The sequence below is a fragment of the Lates calcarifer genome, linkage group LG11, assembly GCF_001640805.2.
Source record: "Lates calcarifer isolate ASB-BC8 linkage group LG11, TLL_Latcal_v3, whole genome shotgun sequence".
Taxonomy (NCBI): domain Eukaryota; kingdom Metazoa; phylum Chordata; class Actinopteri; family Centropomidae; genus Lates; species Lates calcarifer.
Window position 1 is genome coordinate 19415938 of NC_066843.1, and position 16077 is coordinate 19432014.

Here is a 16077-nt window from a genome sequence, read left to right on the forward strand (position 1 = left end):
GGAGTGACTCCAAAAATAATGTATAAAAATCTATCTGACTTAAAATTTATTAAACCTACAATATTTTTAGCTACTTGAGGAAACAACTTTTAAAGCAGGTAAAAAAAACCCTCTAAAAATGGCATTAAATAATTTTGCACTTTCTCTAACACAGACACCTTGACTTGTATGTCATTCACTTGCTCAGCATAGTTACACCATATATAACTAAATCTTATCCTGATATACAGGTTGTACAGGAATATAAAAAAAACATTCTCAATTGTTTTGATGGAGAATATTTAAAGTCACAGTGTTAGATGAATTGCCTCTTAAAGATGGACTTTTTTGCAGTGTGGGTGGACAGTAAGGGGATATTGTGGAGATTAACACAGAAGGGGGAGGGGGAGAGACAGAGTGTGGGGAGTTGTGCACAAGGACATCTCTTTAGTCAGCGGTGGTGGATTTGTCAGGAGAACATTTGGATGCAAGAAAATAATAAAAGCCAAACAAACAAGAGGGATTGACACTAAATAGGGTGAGTTATACGCTGCTTTCGGTTTGTATTAATATTCATTTTGCATTTACAACTACGAGGACTGCCTTTTATTAATTATCATGGCTAAATTGTTATTCTAAAGTTGCTTATTTAAGAGAAACAGTCAGAAAGTTAAACTGTGTTCTATTCACAATAAATGAAAACAGAAAAAATCTAACAAAACTTTACATTTAAAAAGCTGGAACCAGGAAATATTTGGTGCTTTTACTTGAATTGACGTTGATTGTGATACTCGATTTGATGAAACATGATTAATTTTATGTAGGTCCATTGATGACTCATTTTAGCTATAGTTAATTTATTTGACTCTGTCTTCATACATGTCCATATACCAGTATTTCAGTTGTACGTTCTAACTCTGTTGAGAAGCAGACATTGTCACATGGGAGCACAAGGTTAAGTATGGATGTTAAAATTTAGTGCTCATTTTTATGGCACTGTGTGTCTTTTAATTAATACATTTCACTAAGAAAGTGCTTCCATCAGAGAAACATTTGATTTTATGCATAGTGAGGGATGTTTTTCAAAACTGTCAAAGATTAGTTTAAGTGGATTATAGGACTAATGCACGTCTATTTGCGTGTTCACGTGAAATCACCTGCAATACACCTCTACAACAGCAGTGTGTTTGTTGTGGAGGTTGGATTCTGCATGATTGTTTGTACCAAAGGCTACTACCAAAAGCTGTTGCTAAAACAACAGCAGTGATCTTGTCATACAATTCTTAAGCACATAATAAAAGCAATTTGAATACCAGAGGCACAGACATGTACATAAATCAAGAATAGAGCAATACCACAAATGTACAAATTTGTGTTATCTAAACAAAAGAAGAAATAAATTGTTTTATGCTAGACTATATTCATTACTCCTGCAGGAAGTTAGATGAGAAAATCTGCACCTCTCGTGTGTTTGCTACATATGTAGCCGGAGCCAGCAGCAGTTAGCTTAAGACTGAAAACAGGGAAAGGGCTACAGCTAGCTCTGTTTACAGTATTTAATTAATCTCACTATGACAACAAGGCTCCAGGAGGTCAATGCTACCAGCCACAAAAACTGTCAGGTACATAACCCCCAGTGTAAAAACCACATGTTGTTTTCATGAACAAGATACAACATGTTCAAAAGTGCATACAATTTCAACAATAGTTATTCCAACTTTTCAACAAAAGTCATTCATTATAAAAAAAATTAATTTCTTTTATTTCATTGCTCATTTTTTCCATCAGACTGCTAAAAATGTGATGGTTTCATTTTTGACGTTTCAGGTTGTCAACAGATTCCAAAGTTACTATCATGTACATACATGTAGTCAAGCTGAATGTCAGAGCCTTAATGGGGCCTCGGGTTCAGTTCAGAGCAGTGAGCTTTTAGACTGACAAAATCCCACCGCCGGCTGTTCACCTCCAATCTGTCTGGATGGAGATCAGACCAGAGCACCTTTAAATGGTGATGAATGACATGAGGCCTAATATACATTAATTTAACAGTAAATAAATGATCAAAATGAAATTTCTGTCAATTCACTAATCCATTAATTGACTCATCATTTAAGCTCTAAACCAGAACAATTAACACCAGTACCAGCTGGAACACTGTATTCTACAATCTCTTTTGGTCACAGTAAAGGTTAATTCCCACTATTGTAAAATAAATGTTGGGCTCCTATAGCAGTCTTCAGTTAGATGCAGCTGAAAGCTCTGAATTGTTTCTAAATGGACCTTTGAGCTTAGATCTCTGCAATATAATGTACATTGTTACCCAAAGTCAAGAGTGAACATGCATGCACAATGATGATGTACTGTAAACACACTTTTCTGCAGCTATAATCAGTAAAACAACACCTGCTGTATATGTTTGAATCCCACGTCTTTACTCAGGTTGGTAGATGGAATATACTGACTGTTGTAATCTTCTTTTTTGGGACATGATGTGGTAGTGTATAATTTTAATAAGATAAGAAATCAGCTGAAACGAGGCTCTTTCAGAACCTTCACTCAGCTCTTTGTGCCATTACATTGTGAGCGTTGGTGGTTCTCTGCCACACAGTGATTCATGTTTTATTGTTTATGATGTGAGTTTTGTTTAATATGTCAGACACTGTTCATGTTAATAGGAACAGGCTATTGTTCTGTTTTGACAGTCTATGCTGCTTGTATTTTTTTGTTGACGAGACTTTTTTGCCTGTGGCATCAGTTGTTGATCACACTTGATCATGTATCTCCTTTCGCTGTTTAGAACTAAAAAACCTTCCTAACTTAGCTTTTGTTCATGAAGCAGCCCAGAGCAGCACCACATAATCTTCTAACTATACAGTATTCTAATTTTTGGTTTTGCAAACTATGAACCAGGGAGGAAAAGTAAAATTTGTTGGGAGCATTTCACCATTGTGCAACCTCTGCACAGAGCCTTGTATTCTCACATCAACCTGACCAGGTTTCTGTCTCTCTGATGTAAGTTTTTGGCAGCAGTCCAGCCTAAATCTGCTGTGACCCAGATAACTACTGTGGTCATCATCCTGATTTTGGGGTGTTCTTAACTTGAGCTAAAATGTCATTACAGAAACAGCAGAATGACACAGAATTCAATGGGTGCTTTTAACCAAAGTACTTACAGTACCATCAGTAGGTTTAAACTGATATTGGACATTTTGATATCAAATTCACTTTCATTTGCCTCTGATATGACTGAGGCTACATCCTGTATAACCTGCCATGAAATGTACATCTCTTCTTAGTTCAAGTTTAAATGTTCATGTTGTAAATTGCCTATAACTTCAAAAACTTAGTTATGATATTTGGTTTGTGTTCACTGGATGCTACTAATCACTGGCTATGACAATGATCTGATTAAACAATATTTAATGTTCATTGTGGAAATATCTGGAGCTGCAGAGAGGCATTTGCTATAGAGAAAAAAGGTGTAAATGCCTTTTCCCCCTAAAAATCTACTCAATCTACTCTCATTTTATCTGAGCTGTTAAGTCTGTTTCCCAAAATGCTGAAGTGTTGCTTTTAGGCTTTTCATTCAGTTGCAGGTCAAAGACACTGGTATATTTATTAAAAGACCAAAATGAGAAGAGAGAATAATACTCAGCATACACTGCATGTGTTGCATTACATTACAGATGCAGTTCTCAATGCATGACCCACTGATGTGGCAAATTCAATCAGCAAGATTTCTGTATGTGTTTGTGTGTAGTATCCACCTCACCATCTCTCTGTCTACACACACTGAGGTCTCCCTCTCTAATCCTCTGCTTATGCAATCCAGGGGGCTGCAAGGGTCAACGCACAGGGTAACACAGCCTGCCAACTAAATCAAATCTCATTATGGAAATATGATGTGTATGTGCCTATGTGTGGAGGTATATCTCTATTTCAGCTGTCAGGAGGGAGGATTATTGACAGACAGAGGGAGACGACAGAAGGGAGGAGTGAAAGAGAGATGAGAGGCGTAGAAAGAGGAGGAGACCCAGAGAGGCAAACTGTCCTTAATTTGTTTAAGCTGAGGGATTTTTGGATTACCTTTGGCAATTAATCTTGTTACATTGCCTTGCAGCGACAGAGGGATGTCTAGTGTGGGTGGGGCCTGTGTGTGTGTGCATGTGTGTGTGTTTAAATGTCAGTGTGCCTATGAGTGCACAAGGAGAAAGGCATGATTACCACAAACTGATATCTTCTCATTTTTATTGTTTTTTTCCACGGTGACAGTGCACTTTAAATCTGATTTATATCTGCCTCGTGTATGCGTCATTACACACAGTAAAAACAAGAGGAACTGAAATATGGAAATGGAAAAAAAGCAAAAATTAATCATTTAATTTTCCACTTTGTTAAGATTGTCTGTGTATCAGGATGATATACTCAATATGGCATTTTGATGTGATTCAGTCAGAAAAACACAGGTGTAAATAATAAAACGATGTTGGCCAAAATGCATTTAGCTGCTTCAGTCTCAGGGTCCTGGTATTGTACGTGCTGGTTCATTGGCACACTTGACTAGAACAAAGCTATCATTAATGTCATTGGTAACACCTCCACTTTTCCTAACAACAAGTCGAAATGTTTGTGGAGAGGAGGACCTATCAGAGCCTATGATGTCCTCACATAGGTATGAGACTGTGTGTGTGTCTCTCCCTCGTCGTGTGTGTGTTTGCTTGCCTAATTGCTTTTTTGCTTTGAATTAGATGAGAAGATTGATACCAGTGTCTTGTTTGTACGGTAAATATGAAGCTACCACCAGCAGTGAATTAGATTAGATTAGCACAGAGCCTGGAAACAGGGGGAAAACAATCAGGATCTGTCTTTTAAAGAAATGAGATGTAACTTGTTAATTAGTATTAATTTCATCATACATAAGAGAGAGATCTAATTATTGACAATCAGGCAAAAAATTATTTCCTCAAAATGTCGGACTGTTCCTTTTGTTGCTGTAATTGACAGTAATTGGCTTGTTGAGCGTACTAATTATGGCAGCAATTTTACATCAATATTGTAACTGTCATACTACACCTAATTACAGGTAACTCAAATTATCAGTCATCAGGTTTTTAACTCACCTCATGATTTGTGTGTTTATCTGCAGTTAAATAAAATGACTACTAGAGTAAAATGTACAACATTTTCTTTTAAAAATGTAAATGGGCTAAGACTAAGATTTGTATGTAATAGAAGCAGACGCTCTACTTGAATAAATAATGCTTCTGATTAGCCAAAAAGCTATCTAGCCTGTTGACTGGTTGGTTTCTCTCCAGCTGGCTAATGAGCTAGCTTGTCGAGTTGCTATTTGTGCAAAACACAAATGCAATAGCGATAGGACATTTTTGTTTCTAAACTTCACACTAAATAATGTAGTCAGACTAATGTCTTTAAAATGCTCATAGTCCAAAACATACTGAGTTGCTGTCTCCTGAAACTTTTGCATAAAGGTTTGCATATGTTAATACTTGCTAATAGACAAAAATATTGACTTCAGTGTGTACTAAGTATTGTAGAATTTCAAATGTACTTGACTTTACTTGAATATTTTTGGTAGTTTGAGATCGTGTTTGTACGTATCATGTGATTAGCTAAGCAAATATGATGCTCTGTTACAGATTAAAATACCTAAAGGATACTGTAAAAAAATGAATAAAATGAACTCCACCTCATCCACAACATTTAAATGCTGCTATATTTTCATTGCAGGACTTTAAGCTAATGATTTTACATTGTGATGTTGCTATTTTTAAGTAAAGGATCTGTGTGCTTCCTCCACTGCTGGAATTTCACAGCATGATTCTACTTAAGCACTTCTCCTTGATGATGGTTGGTTTGTCTTTGTCAGATGTTTGAAATGAGGAGTGAATGAGATGGTGACAGGCAGGAGGGTGAAGCAAGTAACAGAGGATTAAAGAGATTATAGCCAGGTGAAAGGTCAAACAGGATGAAATCTGAAAGGACACATTTGTAAAAGAGAGAAACAGGGAGAAGAAACAGACAGTTACAAAGCCCACACTGATAAAGTTCTGTGATTTTAATGTCTTCAAAACTGATTTGAAGATCACTGTCTGCTGTCTTTTTTCACAGAGCAGCGATGCGATTGGTCAGCGTGGCGGGGGCGCGGCTCCGCAGGGCGGCCGAGGAGGAGGAGGAGAGGGAGCGTCCTCCTCCCCCACCCCCTTCACACCACTCCAACCATCAGTTTGCTAGCATGAAGAACAAGTTCTTCAATGAGCTCACACACCTGCCAAGTAAGCATATACACAGACATACGTAAATATGTAAAACATACACAAAATACACACAAAGACAGTGTAAAAACACCTCTGCATATGCTGTCGATACATGTGCTAAATTTGATGTGTTCTTAAAGACATTTTAGCAACATGAACTGGTTACTTCAATTAAAGGAGAGATCCACCAGTTTCACATATCAAAGTCAGTTTACCAGTCATGATGAGAACTACTCTACTAGCCTTTAAAAACAGCTGTATGATGTCTGCTGCAGCTCAGTCGCAGCCTTGTTAAGTCTGAGACAATAACCCTGATAATGGAATCTTGGGGCCAACAAAATTTGAACACACAGTCTGCATTACAAATATCTTGGCCTCTGCGGTTTCATATCACACCACCATCTAATCATCCTTTTATCTCATTTTCAATTGTGTTGTTTCATTTCCTTATTCTGTCCTCTCTCATTTCTTCATGTGCCCACTCTGCTCTGCTCTTCAAGACCATAAACTCAAGAGTAAGTCCATCTCGTATCTTGTACCATTGTGTTGTTTTAAAACAATACATGTAAAGTCTTGTACTGGTGGCAAAGTAGTAGTTCTGTAGTGGCACTCCTATTCTACAAATGTGGTCTAACAGAAATTACTGAAATTACTCTGAGGAGGGCAGCATTTTGCAGTGTGTATCTACCCTTCACCAGTGTGTACAATACATTTTTGTGAATGTGAACCATTCAGAAATTTGAAAAGCCAAATTTATCTCTAGCTTTATCATGATGATCTCTAGCAGAATTCTTTTCTTATCCAACAGTGGAGAACCAATTGAGTTTCAAGTTATCTAACAAAATTAAAGCTCTCAGTCTGTGCAGAAAGTGATACTGTACACATGCAAGCTGCACTTTTATCTCTCAGGAAGTTGCCGTTACTCTCTTACACTGTAGTGGGCATTGTTGACTAATCTACACAATTACATCTGACAGCTGTTGAGGACAACAGGAAAAAAAGTAGTGTGTATTCTAATTGCATTTATGTTCTAAGTGGGTTTTCTGATTATCTGTGTGAATGAGGCAGAAAAGGGAGAGACTGGGTCAACGGTCCCACAGACTAATGAGCCATTTATCAACAAAGAGTACAATAATGCTGCCACAGGCTACAATGTTTTCAATTTATGCAACAGACTTGCTAACATGCCAATGAAAGTTAGCACAAAGAAAGAAAGACAAACTATGGCTGAGGCTGATAGAAATGCCATTAAAATGGGTACTCTACCAACCTCAAATATTTGCAGCAAATGTTGTGGCAACCCATCCAGTACTTGTCAAGTTATTGCACTCAAAACCACAGCTGTCAACTTAGTGACAGCAGTAGAGGAAGAGTCAGTGGATCACAAAGGTATTTAGGATTTATCTTCTGAGAACAATGAATGTCTGTACAAAATTTCATGTCAGTCCATTCAGTAGTGTCAAATTATTTCCAAACATTGAAAATAGGTGGTACAAGGTTTTTGCATGACAACAATCTCACACTTTTGAATGTGTTTCTCCAAAAGTCATCACTAACGTAGCTCACTAGTGATAAACCAGACAGTATATTAAACCACACACCGCCAACCTGTCTTTCTTCTTTCTCTTGCTACTTTCTCCAGTGCCCATGTGGGCTGTGGGAGCCATTGTGGTAGTGGTCCTTGCCCTTGTCGCCTGCTTAGGATTCTGCATCTACAAGAAGTGCTTCAACAAGGGCAAGAAGCCCAAGAAGGTCCGCGAAAGGAAGGCAGGACGAGGGCGCAGAAAGAAGGAGAAGGAGGGAGAAGAGGGAGAGGAGAAGAAGGTGAGAAAAGGTAGAGGGGTTCTGTCCTGTGCAGTCCTGACATGTCACATGGTATTTTACTGTAAGTATGACTGCAGAAGACTCTTCCCCAAGTTAGCAGAGCTCACATAGTTTATTGTATTCAGCTGGTTTAGAATTCAACAGTTGAGGAAAAACATTATGGGCACAATGACTACAGTTCTCACAGTTTGTTTTAAAGATATAGTTTTAAATAAGTGCATTTTTCAAAATATTGAATCATTTCTTTAAGGTCAAAGCAGAAGATGAGTGTGTAGTAGAGTAAGTTGAAGGCTGTCCACACCCCCTATGGGATAACAGTTGGAGATGCACTGTTTTGTACATGACTTTAATAACTGGATCACTGTCCACAGCTGTTAGGCTTTTATCCAGATAGAGGCTAGTAATGGCTGAACTGATGATGCAGAGCATGTTCCCTTGTGACTGGGTGCATATTGGAAAAGCTCACAGGGACGGGCATTGACGTGGAGCAGAGATTCTTTGAGCAAAAGAGAAACATTTGCACACTGATTCCAAAGCACACATGTATTTAAGTAGACAATACTGTAGTTCAACCCCAGGTGGATCTTTTGTCAGGTCAGAATGTTGATGAATGGAAGCAACACCCACATACAGTACATACCAATCACTGAGATCAACTATAAGTGTTTTATATCATGTTCTTGGTTCAGTCCTTTCAGTGTCATAGAGTGAATTTCCATTCACTTATTTTTATCCACCTATTCAGTTACAATCTGTACCGAGCATGGATGGAAACTGGACAGAAATCTGAAGTGTAAAGATGTGGAGTCTTTTGTAAACAAATAAATAGATGGCAGATGAGTCTCAGTCTGGTTCTGCTCGAGGTTTCTGCCTCTTAAAAGGAAGTTTTTCCTCGCCATTGTCACCCAGTGCTGCTCATGGTTGGATCTGTTGGGTCTCTCTCTGTAAATATAATAATCTAAAGAGTACGGTCTAGACCTGCTCTATATGAAAAGTGCCTTGAGATGACTTTTGTTGTGATTTGACGCTATATAAATAAAATTGAATTGAAGTGAACTCAAGGAAGGAAGGAATAAACACATTGGTCCATGGTGATACTAGAGGTCAAAAAGTCTGTTGAGAGAACTTTTACCCATCTCATGTCATTTTCACTCCAAATTTAGTCTGGGTGGTTAATGTTGGCTCCTTTTGAGCTGAATATATTTGCCTTAGAGCAGAAGTCATAGTGCTTTGCAAAGAGTTCAAGTCATCACAGGAGAATGAATATGAAATGTGTAAGCTTGTGTCTGTTAACTATAAATACCATGCTGTGTGTCTTTCAGGAGGGAGAGGAAGGGAAGGAAGAGGAGGAGAAGGAGTACTTTGGCAAACTGGAGTACACACTGGACTATAACTTTACTGATAATCAGGTACGCACGCACATACACCTGCACATAGTATTTCAGAAGACTACTCACTAATATCATACTAAATACTGAAACAAAAAATGAATGAAAGTCTCTGCACTGATGATGCCCTTTATTTTGAAAAGCTTGCTTACTTGCTTGCTCACGATTTGGGACCGTCTGACTCTACAGTCCAGTTTATCTCCCATTCTCCCCCTCCTCCTCCAGCTGATAGTCGGCATCCTCCAGGCTCAGGACCTTCCAGCTATGGACATTGGTGGGACCTCAGACCCTTACGTCAAAGTCTACATGCTGCCAGACAAGAAGAAGAAGTTTGAGACCAAAGTTCAGCGCAAGAACCTTTGTCCGGTTTTCAATGAGACCTTCACCTTTAAGGTCAGTACATTGATACCTCAGATTATACCAGACATGAATAATTTTGATCATATTGTCACATTTTCCACAGACAGTCTAAAGCATTTAACCTTTTAAAATATTCTCCTTCTCCAGATACCTTATAATGAGTTGGGTGGTCAGACTTTGACGCTGCAAGTTTTTGACTTTGATCGTTTTGGTAAACATGACGTCATTGGTGAGATCAAGATCCCCATGAACACCATAGACCTTGGACAGCCAATACATGAATGGAAAGATCTGGTTGGAGGAGAGAAAGAGGAGGTAATGAAAATGACAGCCTTTATAAACATTTCAAGTAAAGCACTGTGCAGTATGACAACTCATCTATGTATATGTTTTGTCCCTAACAGCAAGAGAAGCTGGGTGATATCTGTATTTCCCTTCGTTATGTCCCCACGGCTGGTAAGCTAACAGTTAACATCATGGAAGCCAAGAACCTGAAGAAGATGGACGTCGGAGGACTGTCAGGTGAACACAGCACACACATATAGTATACTTGACTTTATCTTTGCACTGGTAATGGATGGCAGCTATGGCATCCCTACAGGCTGTTGTGATCTGCTGTTTATCATATCATCTCCCTCTCTCTCAGATCCCTTTGTTAAGGTGGTGCTGCAGCACAATGGGAAGCGACTGAAGAAGAAGAAGACGTCAGTCAAACAAAACACTCTGAATCCTTACTTCAATGAGAGCTTTAGCTTTGAGATCCCTTTCTCCCAGATCCAGGTTTGGACACTTTTCTTTTTAAAAAATCAGGGTTGAATTGAATGGTTCCGGGAATTAATTGTTTAATTGAATTAATTAACTAGTGCATTATCATGATTTTATTTAAATGGAAAGTATACATGCCCTTATCTGTTATCCATAAACCCATTGTTGTCCCATTGTTTTAGCTAATCACTGAAACTGTATTCAGCTAAAACTGCGTAAAATATTCAAACTTCAGATGTCATTCTATTGTGACTGCATTGTTAGCCATTGCTGTCTAGAAGTGGACATGTTGGTTGGTTGGTCCTCCACTTCAAGTCCAGACTCACAAGTGCTTGTTATGTTTACTGCTAATTAGCAAATAGTAGCATGGTAACATATTAACCTAAGATACTAAACATGACAAATATTATATCTGCTCAACAATATCATGTCAGTATTCTGATTTAGGGCATGTTTACAGGCTGATGTTAGCATTTAGTGCATAGCACCTCTGTTTGTAAGTACAGCCACATGGAGCTGCTAGAATGGCTGTAGACTTTGGCCATTGGCCAAGTTAAAGTTGAATAAAATTTTAATTAATTTATATTTTCACGTTGGAACATTGTTTGTTACTGCTAAGAGATGGTAGGGTGCTGCTTTCAGAAGATTGTGAATGTTCCTGAAAATAAAATAATGAAAATGAAATAAAAAAGACCAGATAGTTCTAAGGCATACTTAACATAAAAAATGTAAAAAGCCAGAATATTGCAGCCATTTGGGTCTATGTAAATCTACACTGTAGCATCAACACACTCGACACTCTTTTACCCATGGATTAAGAACAAGCAAATTATGAACTCCTATATAAAGTCCTTTGTTTGAAGTCCAACTCCAGTCAAAAATGTGTCTAGCTTATTGAAAGAAAGTTTATCTGTGCTCACTTTAAATCTGAGTTTAAATCATGCACATACCAACATGACTTTATGACATCAAGCTAGTGCGGAAGCTAATCCTATTCCAAGCTACACTAGTGTGCACATGCACTGAGAATAGGACATTATATTATATTCATACTATTATATTACCTCTACTTGAACAAAATATATACATACAACAGAATTTGGTCTTAACACAGCTTCTTCTCTTCTGCTGTCTCCACACACAGAAAGTTCAGGTGCTGATCACTGTGTACGACTACGACAAGCTAGGCAGCAACGACCCTATCGGCAAGTGCTGGATCGGCTACGGTGCCTCAGGTGTTGGGCTGCGCCACTGGTCAGACATGCTGGCCAATCCCAGGCGTCCTGTGGCCCAGTGGCACACGCTGCAGCCTGAGGAGGAGGTGGATGCTGCACTGAAGGCCCCCATTCGCTAAATACACTCAAATAGACACATATACATATATAGCATGATCTGCACAGGAGGGGTTTTCTTTCATTTCTGACCAAGCAACCGTAGGTTTTTATAAAATTACCTGTAACTTGAATAGTAATCTTTCATGTGCTTCAGTGTCACACCAACATTCATTTTGTAATATTTCATTTTGGGATCTATTTGTATGACTACATGTGTGCTTTATATTTTATTGAACACAAACCATAGAAATGCATACAAATTATGTGCACTTGCAACACAGTCAGATTTATACAAACCTATACACAGTACAGTGTATAGACTCATGCATACTCAAACTGCACATTTACACTGAATGACCACTTCAGTGACTCACATATTCAGAATTCAGCAGTTTAGTATGGCACTTTCAGTTGGCAGAATCACAAGAGACAGATTTTTAAAAACAAGTTTGTTAAGATCAATGAAGCAGAAGCCAAGATATCCTGACTTTTAGTTCCTGAAACCCTGGATCCCACACTTCCCATAATGCAGCTTGATAAACCACATTGAGAAAAGCCAAATGACATCAACAGAGTTATTTTCTCATATGTTAAAAAGCTCATCCAGAGCCACAGACATTATATAGCTTTATAAGCGGTACTTCCTGGGTTGAATAACCTTAACGTCATGTGTAAAATTGGTGGAGTACCTCTTTACTGTTTATTTTCTTGACCACCTTTACTTTTCTGAGTAACACCTCCTTCCATGTCACCAGTAGTAACATCAACTTCATTTTAACAATGTGGTATGATTAGATCAAAGGAGAATCAATAGCCATCATTACATTACTTAATGGTTTGTTAGCATTTTACTAAAACCCAAATTTACAATTCCCAAAAACCCTGTTACGTCCTGTAAGGTCCTTCCTCTCTCAGTGGTTTTACTGCAAGTTGAATTTTTATTTTCATCATCAACAAACTGCGATGACCTGAAAGGCAAAAGTTACATGACCAACAGTTTAGTCAAGCTAGCATGGCCGCTAGTGAGCTAATATGCTAGCATGTTTAATACCCATAAACTACTATTAGCTGTACACCGACCACATTGTGTGTTTGAACTAATGGAGGTTCTGATGGAGGTGACAAACCCACACATTAGTGAAGGAAAAGTGGGGGAGAACTCAGAACTGTAATAAAGAAAATGAAAAGCAGAATTGACCCTTAAGTGGTTGAAGTTTGCATGAAAATTCATTATGGGTAAAATTTCTGATTTGGGAGGGATGTTAGCTTCTTTCAGTTTCATCATCATTGTTTTTATATTAATATTAATAATATTAATTATAATCAATTATATTAATTATGCATTCTTTGTCAAAACTGAAGAGTGACTGGAGGTAAAAGAATAATGTGAGACAGGCAAACAGTTTCACTGCATTCTTCCCTTTGCTGTAGAGACTTTTACAAATTTTCCATGGATTATTGCATTGTGCACCTCTTCACTGATCAGTCTGACATTACATTTGTTTTTCAGTTGTCATATGAACTTTGCCTTCCAGGTCATTCTGCTGAGAATCTCCCCATTTCTCACTCACTCCACCATTTGTTACTGTGGGCATTACTCTCGAGGCATTACTTAACATGACAAGTATTTACACTTGAGCAACAGGGTTTTCTTTTGTTCCTTAGAGCATTTCAGCAGATATCCTGGCCAGAATTATGTCCACTCTGTGAGAAAGAAAATAGATTTTTTTTCTGTTTGAGTAATACTAATCTGCTCTTGCAGAGCTGGAATGTGAATACTTCCTCTATGTTTTCGTCTTGTTTACCCTGATAATCCTCTCATTTTCCAAGCAGTCTAAACTTTGTTTTTTCAAATGAAATTTGTTGAATTTAGTTACATGTTTTTATTAATTATTGGTCTGTCTCTTTGTGGCTCCTTCTGTGCTTGTCTTTGAATGAAAGGAGTTCCTGCTTGGAGTGTATGGTGGCTGTGCATATTGATGTGTGCGTGTGTGTAATGTGTATCATTAAAAAATGGAAAACCATTTGTGGTTTCACTTTCGATACATACTATGTGACTGCAAAGAAATAGCTGAACAATAAATTAAATGTTTCTAAACGCCAACAGATGGCTCAGTGGATGAATGGATTTGCATGCGTACACATGCTATAATACCCTCATGTGCAAAAATGATATCTTTTCATTTGCACACAAGTAGAAAGTCACACACACACACACACACACACACACACACACACTCACAGACACACGTACATGCATGTGTGTACTCGTAGAACATAAGATAACTTAGATAACATAAGATAACTTCCATTTGAACCATGAGATATTTACGACATGTCATGCATCAGAATAGGAGAATTCCCTTTTATACAATCAGTGGTATTGTTAACCTTGTGATCAGAAGAACAGAATCTTTTGCTGTGATTTTCTGAGGGTAACTAAATCCTTCACCTGATCCTTCATTATTGCTGCCATTTGTCCCAGAAATCCAAATACAAGTTATGCAGACTTTTTCTGAACAAACTGAAGTCTTGACGTTCTGCAGTCTTCACTGATACATTTGATTTCAGTGAGATCAGTGTGTGCGTACATGTGTATGTGTGTGTCCCGATTCAGTGTGGCGAGTCAAAGACTGGATTAACAGTGTGTCCTCTTTAGTCCTTGTCTCACGCAGTGAGCCAAACATGTGAGGCAGGAATTAGAGAGAGAAGGGAGAGGGAGGAGACGTACGGGGAAACATAATTAGTACAGACAGGAGAGAAGAGGAAACGGTAAAGACAGAAATCTGTGTTCCCAAATAAACAAAAAACACAGATAATAAAATACCATAAAGTAAGATCAAACAAGTACATGTGACAGTTTAATCTCACTCAGACTCTAAAGGTTAAATGTACCCCAGTGATGGCGTTCTTGTTTAATCAGGATGCAATGACAGTATTTACCTGCCTGAGTTAGCTCTTTACTGCAGTTGTATGTTACATGACGCTTGTAAGCATCATAAGTCAGTAGTAGATGTATTGGGCACGTACCTCCCTCTGTCCTGATCATAGCTTTCAAGGAGTTACTGAGCAAGTTAAGACAGTGGATTTGTGCCTGCTCTGCCTGTGCACCTGTCACAAAGGTCATTCAGGTGTGCAAGAGATTTTTGAAGACCAGCTTTACATTTGTACAAATAAAGACCCACTGGCTGTTCTTAGGTAAGTCACTTTTATTACATTCTAAAATATATGAAATAGCTAAGTTGTGTAATAACTTTACTCTTCCCTAAAGGAGAATTACATTGAAATATTGAAATTAATTATTAATATTGCACAACAAGGAGTCATCTAAAGGACAGGACACATTCACTTTCCCATGTCTATATATTTATGTTTCGTCTCTTCATCTGTTTGTGCTCATTCCTGTAGCTTCTATCTCTTCACATCTCTGGCACTCTGTCAGGGTACACTCTGCTTGTTTCATGCAGCAGGTGAGATGAACTCTGATATAACTGAAAGCCACCACTACAGCTAAGAGGCCATGAATCTTAAACAACATTCCAGACAGGCTAGTGTGCAGCTATTAACATCCATCTCTACATGGATACCACCACACAGGCAAACAAAAACAACACTGGCAACCAAACTGGAGCTAAAACAGATCACAGAGTACCATCCCCACAAACTGAGGGGCTATAGAGTTTATATGTTATGTTGGCAGGTTGCCATTCACACTGTACTTTTTAATACGGCTCAGAAACACAAACATCATCAAACAGAAAAACATATGTGGAGCTTCAGACATTCCAAGAGAATAAAAACCATATATGGAACTTCAGACACTACACAACCAACCTTACTATTCACTGCCACCTCCTCCTCACAACTCTATTGTGTGGTTATCACGTTACTATCTTTGTAATATACTGTAACTTCCCATGCTTTTTTAACCACTTCACTTATTGTTGTGAACATACTTAAAGAATAAATGCACATTTTTTTCAAGTCTGTGTTAAACAATATTCAGGCGACCAAACGGTACATAAACTGAAACAGGTTTAACTCGCTGTAATTATTCTGTTCCATATTGGCATTGAAGAGATCCCTTCCTAACCTCTTCAAATGTAACTCATCCAGAAAAAATTCATAGTCCTGTTCAGTATGTCTCCTTTG

General features: G+C 38.1%; 1 protein-coding gene across 1 annotated transcript; it reads left to right on the forward strand.

Moving 5' to 3' along the window:
* The first annotated feature begins 375 nt into the window (after positions 1-375).
* syt5a (synaptotagmin Va) lies at positions 376-14029 on the forward strand. The gene is made up of 9 exons (XM_018698521.2): positions 376-517; positions 6109-6272; positions 7897-8078; positions 9401-9487; positions 9692-9859; positions 9974-10141; positions 10231-10348; positions 10473-10606; positions 11736-14029. Exons 2-9 carry the CDS (start codon positions 6116-6118, stop codon positions 11943-11945), a joined length of 1224 nt encoding a protein of 407 aa, XP_018554037.1. The 5' UTR covers positions 376-517; positions 6109-6115; the 3' UTR covers positions 11946-14029.
* Positions 14030-16077: the final 2048 nt, after the last annotated feature.